We start from the raw sequence: 8,054 nt of genomic DNA on the forward strand, positions 1-8,054 counted from the left end.
ATGGTTTCCTCAAGAACTTAGCCAAGGCTAGAGGTTGAAGAAGAAAGACATAAGGAAGAACTCGCTCTAGATCATCTTCTTTATTGATCTCAACAGGTTACAAGTACAGGTGTTCTTCTAACCCTAGCTCTCTTCGTGCGTGCCCGTAAGAAGGGCTGCCCCCTCTCCTTATATAGGGGAGAGGGTGGCTTACAGGGCAAGAAACCCTAATGGTATCTTTGACTAGACAAACTACTTTACAAAGCTACTTTAATCATAGATGACACCGGAGTCCTCTTTAATCGGGGATGCCGACGTCCTCCGGCTTCTTTGACCGTCATCCTTCTCTTTATCGTCGACTCTTCGTTTAAAGCTACTTTGCTTAGCTCATCTTTGTCTTCTAGCTCTGGAAAGAATCTTTGACCAGTTCTGCCGACATGCTCTTCTTTCCGGTAGCCCGGTATCTTCTTACCCGGTTCCGGCATACCCCTCTTGGGGATACCGGCTTAGCCTCACTTAGCTGATTCCTTATCTCTATGTTCCGGTACGAACATTAAACCGGTATCGTGATGGCTCAAACCATCCGGTTTGGCATGCCTTTGGCATACCGGGGGTCATCCCCCCAACAGTGTTGAAATCTTCTTCTCCTCTAAATTCATCAATCCCTCGCCACTTACCTAAATAAAATCCATAAATAAGTTTAAAAATCTAAAAATACAGATTGTTGTATGGGCATCACCATGCATTTGTAGAATACAATGAAAATAACAAGGAGGCTGGAGCAAATGGAATCTCATGCGTTCTTCTAGACATTGGATCTGCATCACATGCTTTTTTCCCCTTTGTATAAGGCCACCAAAGTATTGCACCGACATGTGACTTGAGCAAGGAAGAGAGATCCTTACTCCCTCAGTCCCGCTGCCAAGCTCCTCACTCACATCAACATCACCCTCCATCTTCGTTCCTTGACAACCGTCACCACCCTTATCTGCTTCATTTCTCTACTATCGACCCACGAACATTGATCGTGGATTGTTCATGGCATTTTTCATTACTGTTTAATGTATGTTCATCTCCCCGGCCGATGTGTTACCAACTGGAAGCTGGAGGAGTTTACGGGAACATATCTGTTGGGTGTCCCCTCCTGCATGCTCTTCTTCCTCCTCGTCAATCCTCTTCACATCTCCCATCACCAGGCTCCTCACCATGTCCAACACCATCAAGTGACCACTCCTTCACAACCACATAGACAACGTGGCCATCTCTTACACCACAAACCTTAATACCTATGGGGTTTGCTCCCTCTCCTCTATGCACGTGTCTATTAAATTTCATTCAGTTTTAATGCACATGAGGTGTTTGTGGGAACAAGGTTGATATATTAGTTACTGTTTTGATGCATAATGGAGAAGGTCTTGGTAATATTCAAAGAAGTAGCAGTTGCAGCAAATCAGATGATGGTAGTCGATCTACCCATGCGGATGAATAAGCTTTTAAAGTTTTTTCTTGTGTAATAACTTTTTCCTAACCAATATCAAAGGAAAATTGGTTGGAAGAAACAAGTGAAGGAAGTTCACTTGATTCATGCGTGGTTCTTTACTTAGGAAAAAAAAAGTTAAAATCAAAATTTCCAGAAGAATTGACCACTTTTTGGTCTATGCATGCGTGCTGTTAATCTTATGTAGAGGCCTTAGATTACATCCATTGCTTATTTTTTCACTTTGTTATGATGTTGCGTTTGAAAATTCAAATAATATTTTGATCCATACTTTTTGTTGACAATAATTCTTAATGTATGCCATGGTTGACAATATTTACCCGAACGTAGTTGAATATTTCTAAGGTAGAACTACGCTGATCACCATAAAGTATGATGACGGGCATAATGGAAATGCTGAAAGGTACTAACATTTTCCTTCAACAAACTAGGAGTTAACTACTCCCTCTGTATTAGAATGTAAGAAGTTTTAGATTACTAAAACAGTGTGGCATAACGTCTTACAATAAAATACAGAGGGAGTACATCTTAAACGTGGCTAACTAATAAAATGCTGTCTGGCATGCAGATATAACTATATCGAGCGCATTGTGCATCATGCAAATTCATGGCAGATATAGACATAGTATCTATATTCTACATGCATTGTAATTTTCCAGGAGGAAATTGTTAATTAATCAAAAATCTCTAACAAAATACATATTCAAATAAATTTGTGTGTAGAGGCACGTAAAAGAGGAAACCCCCCAACATCTTGTAAGCTATATTAAAAAAACTGAAGAAAAATGGCAGAAGTCACTAGTGCTTGCTCACACCAAACTTCCGCACAACATAAACTTACTTTGAACTTTAAATTTTTTTAAAGATAGTTTTTAGATGGTTTCGAGATGTTTGAAGTAAGAATTACTACCTTATATGGTGGAACCATCAAAGCACAATTCAACATCATTCAGTTTTATCTGATAGTTTGTCAATATAATAACAGAAGTTTTGCAGAATAGTGCAAGCCTTACAAGCCTTTGATTATGAAGAATTCTTGGTTGACATCTGTGTTAGACACGTAGTACGCAGTACAGCAGTTTCTCACTGAAGCCATCATCTGCCACAGTCATCTTCTCGCAGGAACAATTAATTCAGCTATCTACAGGCAAGAACCATTATAAGGATGTCTTCACTAAATCCAAAACTGAGCTGACCAGATTCCATAGCACATGCCAAAGCAAATTCCATACTATGCCAAAGGAATGAGGTTCTACTGCTTCCCAAATAAACCAATTGTACATTATGACAGGGCTTCATTGTGTTAACATGTGTTTTCCTCTTCGCCCTTGTTCCTGTAATCACCAGTATAGTAGACAGCAGGAATAAACCTTGCACCTTTATCAGCTAACTGCAAATCTAGTGCCAGGTGGAGTTTTTTGGCCACTGAGAGATGATCAAAGAATTCATGCAGCAAGACCTTGTCAGGAGCCATGCACCTACTGAGCAAGTCCTTCATCACATCCACTGCTCCTTGAGAATCCTTATTCTTGCAGAAAGTAGAGATAACCATCTTATAAATGTCATAGTTGGGATGGAAGCCAGTATTTTTCATCGCATTCAACAGCTGCAGCGCTCGTTCTGAATTGTGCGCCTTGCATTGCCCAATAATCAGTGCCGAGAACGTCGAAGCATTAGGTTCAAGCTTTTGCCTGTCAAGCTGCTGGACCAGATGCTCGGCCTTCTTTATCTTCCCGTCCTGGCAAAGACCAAGAATGAGCGCGTTGTACGTCACGATACTAAGCTCCACTCTGTTCGTGACCATCTCTTCGTGGACCCTCGACGCCGCCCCGTTATCGCCAAGTATGACGTACCCGTAAATCAGCGTGTTGTACGTTACTGTGTTCGGCGTGACCCTCATCTCCCTCATCTCGCTCAGCAGCCGGTTCGCGTGCTGCATCCTCTTCTTGTTGCACAGTCCGTGGATGAGCGTGTTGTAGGTTACGTCGTTGGGCGGCAGCCCCTCCCGCTCCATCTTCTTCTTCAGCTCCAGCGCATGCTCGAGGCCCCCAGGGTCACCGCAGTAAGCAGCGATCAAGGTGTTGAAGCTGACCACCGTCCTGTCAATGCCCCAATCCGGCATTTCGTCAAGCACCTTGGCGGCGTCGGCGACCCGCCCCAGGTCGCAGAATGCACGGAGCAGCATGTTGGCCGTGTACACGTTGGGCGAGACACGGCAGCGGCGCATCTCCCGGAAGAAGGACACGGCGATCTCGGGGCGCTTGAGGCGGAGCGCGGCGGAGATGAAGACGTTGCAGGACTCGACCCGCGGGAGCAGGCCGTGCGCGCGCATGGCGCGGAAGGTGAGCGTGGCGTGAGAGAGCTTGTTTCGGCGCGCGCAGGTGGAGAAGAGCACGTCGATGGTCGGCACCGCGGCGGCGTGGCCGGCGAGGCGGGCGGTGAGGACGAGGTGGTGGAGGAGGTCCGGGAAGGTGTGGTGCGGCAGGGAGGGGAGCAGGGAGGAGAGGAGGTCGGAAGCGCGGCGCGGGGGGAGGGAGTGGAGGAGGAGAGCGAAGGGGAGCGGGGGCGGCGGCGAGGGGAGGAGGGAGGCGATGAGGTTGCGAGGCGCCCGGGGCGGAGAGAGGAGGAGGTGGGTGAGGCGGAGGGGGTTGAGCTGGGGCAGGAAGCGGGAGAGGGAGGATGGCGCGGGCGGCGGCGAGGAGGAGAGGTGCGAGCGGAGGGCGGTAACGAAGGCGAGGTCCTCGCCGGCGAGCGGCGGGAGGGTGAAGTGCGGCAGCGGAAGTGGGCGCAGCGCCGGCATTGGTTCCGATCAGAAGCTTCTGCGCTGTGCCCTTCTGTTGCTGGAGTGGAGCTTTCCCGAAAACTCGATGTGATCTCACTTTACATAGGATCTGTGAGATCAATTTGTTTGAACAGATCAAACATGTTCAAATATTCTAGAAAAATTTGACAACAAACATCTGTCATATGTATGCAACCTCTAAAAATCTCAGCTGCAAATTTAACCTACACTTAGAGAATCAAAAAAGACAAATCTTAGGTACGAACAGTGGCCAGCTAGCGTCTTTTCCGGTGAAATACCTGGGCATTCCCCTGTCTATTAGGCGTCTGTCGGCCGAGACTTTCCAGCCGCTTTTGGACAGGCTAGCTGACAAACTCCCGACTTGGCGGGCATCCATGATGCCGCAAGCCGGACGTTTGGCGCTGATCCGAGCTGTACTCGCGGCAATCCCGCTGCACCAACTAATGGTACTGGCCCTGAACAAAAAGACCCTCAAACAGATCAACAAGATCATACGAGGGTTCCTCTGGGTGGGCCGGGCTGAGGCCAATGGAGGCCAATGGAGGTCATTGCCACGTGCACTGGGCAAGGGTGTGCCGACCGCTTAACCTAGGGGGGTTGGGGATCCCCGACCTTGCACGGATGGCCATAAGCCTTAGGGCGGTGGCTATGGAGGATGCACACGGACCCCCGACGGCCATGGCGCGGGCTGGACATGCAGTTCTCGAAGGCAGAGCTGGACATCTTTGCGGCCTCCACCTCGATGATAGTGGGTAACGGAGAATCCGCTCTCTTCTGGGAGGACCGTTGGTTGGACGGCAGGTCCATCAAGGAGATGGCGCCAGAGGTGTTCGCGCTGGTTCCTAAACGGCGCAGGAAGGTGCGTACGGTGCGTCAGGCACTGGTAGAGCGCACCTGGATTCCCGACACAGCTGGAGCACCGAGTCCCCTTGCACTATGGCAATATGTGCAACTTTGGGGCAGGCTGAGGGAAGTCCAGCTTTCGGAGGAACAAGACACGCTGACCTGGTTGTGGACGACGGACGGCGCGCACACCTCCCATTCTTGCTATGAGGCCCTCTTCCAGGGGGGATCACCTCAGCATCATGGGAGTTGAACTGGAGATCCTGGGCGCCTCCTAGGGTGAAATTCTTTATATGGCTGGCCTGTCCGGACGAGTGTTGGACGGGTGAGAGGGCCGGCGCGTCGTGGTCTTCCACATGCGCCCGGATGCCCGCTGTGTGACCAATCCGAGGAGACTATGACGCATCTACTCACTGGATGCTCATTCTCCAGGACGATCTGGTTCGAGGTCCTCTCGTGGATTCGATCCACCTCAGGGCCTCCGACTTCTGAGGGAGACTTCGTGGAGTGGTGGTCGCAGAAGGTGCGGACCGCTCCCCGCCAGTTGCGCAAAGGTACATCGTCGATAATCATGCTCACGGCGTGGTGGATATGGAAGCACCGGAATGCTGCGATCTTTGACAACGCACAGCCTTCGGTGTCTTCCTTGCTCAACGACATCAAGACCGAGGCGCAACAGTGGGCGAGCGCGGGAGCCCGGGGTGTCCGCCAGATCCTCCCCTAGGCTAGGTCTCCTTTCTTGGGTCGAGTTGTAGTGCGGGGTGTTGGTCCTTTGTGGACATGTACATATAACCTTTTCTATCTATCAATGCATCGAAACGCAAGTCTTTTGCGTTTTCGCGAAAAAGGTATGAACAGTGGCACTAGTGGAAAAAAGGGCCATTGGTCGCGGTTCGCAACTGCCATTAGTCGCGGTTGTGCAACCGCGACCAAATAAGCGCGACTAAAGCCCCCCCACTTTAGTCGCGGTTGCTTACGAACCGCGACTAAAGGCCCGTCCACGTGGGCGCCAGGCGACCGTCGGGGCGGAGGACCTTTAGTCGCGGTTCTCCTGGCCAACCGCGACTAAAGGCCGCCGCAGGTTTAGGGTTTTAGCCCCCCCTAAACCTGTTTTCTTTTTAATTTGTATTGTTTTATTTCTTTTGTGTTTTATTTTAATTTTGAAGGAGTTTCACATATTCTACGGTACTACATACATGCATATGAATGTACAATTTCAAACAAATTTGAAATTAGAACCAAAGAGAATTCAAGAGGAATATACAATATATATTCAATATCGGATGACCAAGCATATACAATTTTGAACAAGTTTCCATACACAATTTAGTGCATATAAAGTTCTACGTCCTCTACATAGTGTTCTCCTTTAGGATCGACGACTTCCCTCACGAACCATCCAGCTAGTTCCTCTTGAAGTGGTCGGAAGCGAGCTTCGGAGTAAGCATCATCCGGAGGTTATTCCTCTTGATATTGTTGTCACTCGGAACCCGCTCGGAGGTGTATCTCCGGATCATCTCACAAACATAGTATCCACATAGATTGGTCCCCGCTGGCTGAATATCCCCGAGTCCCACTCTTTGACCGCATAAAATGTAGCTCTTTTTGAACTCACCGACCTTGGCATCTACGAACCGTCTCCAAACCCTACGAGGCAAAGAAAATTAAATGAAAACAAGAGAGTTATTAGTTACTTGATATTAGGAAATGAACGAAATAGGCCGATCGATATAGAGCGCAAATGAATGAAAATAATTACTTCGGCATCATTTTTCTCATGTCGGTCCAAAGCTTTGAATCCATATTCAGAGAGTCGTGGACGATTACTGTGGAGTCGTGAAATTTAATTACTAGCGAGAATCCGAGTGGAACCTGCGGACACGATACATGCACAGATCATGCATAACTCATCGATTAGCCACATACCATGCATGGAGTAAACAAAAGAGAATGTGCTCAAGACAGAAACACTCACCCAAAATGGTAAGGAAATAGAATATCACTTTTGAGTTCCTACTTATCAAGAAACCGCCACAGGTCTTCCTCCACGTCGGCGGGGTGATGTTTTAACACATATCCATTAACGATTTGTGGGTCAATGAACCCAACATCATGGACGTTCCTTACTTCGCATTCCTTGATCTTCAATCTGCATAATAGCGTACAGAACAATATAGTTAGGACATATATATAGTGCAGGCAATGAACGAGATGGGGTAGAAATAAATCACTTACAGAACGTAGCAACTGATGATAGATTTGTCGAGCTCACGCAGATTGAGAAGCTGGAACAATTCACTCAGATGAATTGTTACATAGTAATGTTTGAAGTGATGCTCATGTCTAACTTCCGCATAAATATATTCTTTGGCGTTTTTATTTTTTATGTAACCCTTGTACCATTTTAGCAGACTTGTCATTTGTGGAGGTAGATCCTCTTCCCGCACGGAGCTCGACGAGAGGCCCATTCGGCACATATGTAATTACTACCTCCTTCACCGGCGCCTCATCAAGGCCTAACAGCTTGACGAAGAGTCATACCTAAGTTGGCCGCTTGTTCTCCGGCACTCGTTACGCTCAATCCCTCGTGCTGCCGCAGCTTCTATGATATCGGGGGCATCCGGATCGGCGGCTTTCACTATGAGCGGGGCAATCGATTGTTTACTTTGTTCCCCGAGCTGGGCAACTCGTTTCCCGCTTTTTGTACTTGCTAATTCTTTTTCGGCCTCCTCCAAGGCTTTCTTCTCCTGCTTCTCCGCCCGCTCTTTCTTCTTCTTCAACATGAGTGCCTGCCTACGAGGTTCACGTGCATAGTCGTCAGGCAGATTCTTCACATACACGTTTACAATTTAATTAAGTTACAATTTTAATTAATTTTTTTTTGTCACATACACGTTTCAAATTTTAATTAAGTTACTGTTTTTGTGAAGT

The 8,054-nt window shown here is 47.9% G+C and overlaps 1 protein-coding gene across 1 annotated transcript; it reads right to left on the reverse strand.

Annotated features, from left to right (window-relative positions):
- Positions 1-2,406: 2,406 nt before the first annotated feature.
- Positions 2,407-4,277, reverse strand: LOC124656119 (pentatricopeptide repeat-containing protein At4g26680, mitochondrial-like). Its single transcript, XM_047194922.1, has one exon. The coding sequence runs from the start codon at positions 4,275-4,277 to the stop codon at positions 2,781-2,783; it is 1,497 nt and encodes a 498-aa protein (XP_047050878.1). The 3' UTR covers positions 2,407-2,780.
- Positions 4,278-8,054: the final 3,777 nt, after the last annotated feature.

Source organism: Lolium rigidum, chromosome 5, assembly GCF_022539505.1.
Source record: "Lolium rigidum isolate FL_2022 chromosome 5, APGP_CSIRO_Lrig_0.1, whole genome shotgun sequence".
Classification (NCBI taxonomy): domain Eukaryota; kingdom Viridiplantae; phylum Streptophyta; class Magnoliopsida; order Poales; family Poaceae; genus Lolium; species Lolium rigidum.

What these genes read in the sequence shown, in the direction of transcription:
- LOC124656119 (XM_047194922.1), bottom strand. Translation starts at nt 4,277, where the DNA reads ATGCCGGCGCTGCGCCCACTTCCGCTGCCGCACTTCACCCTCCCGCCG.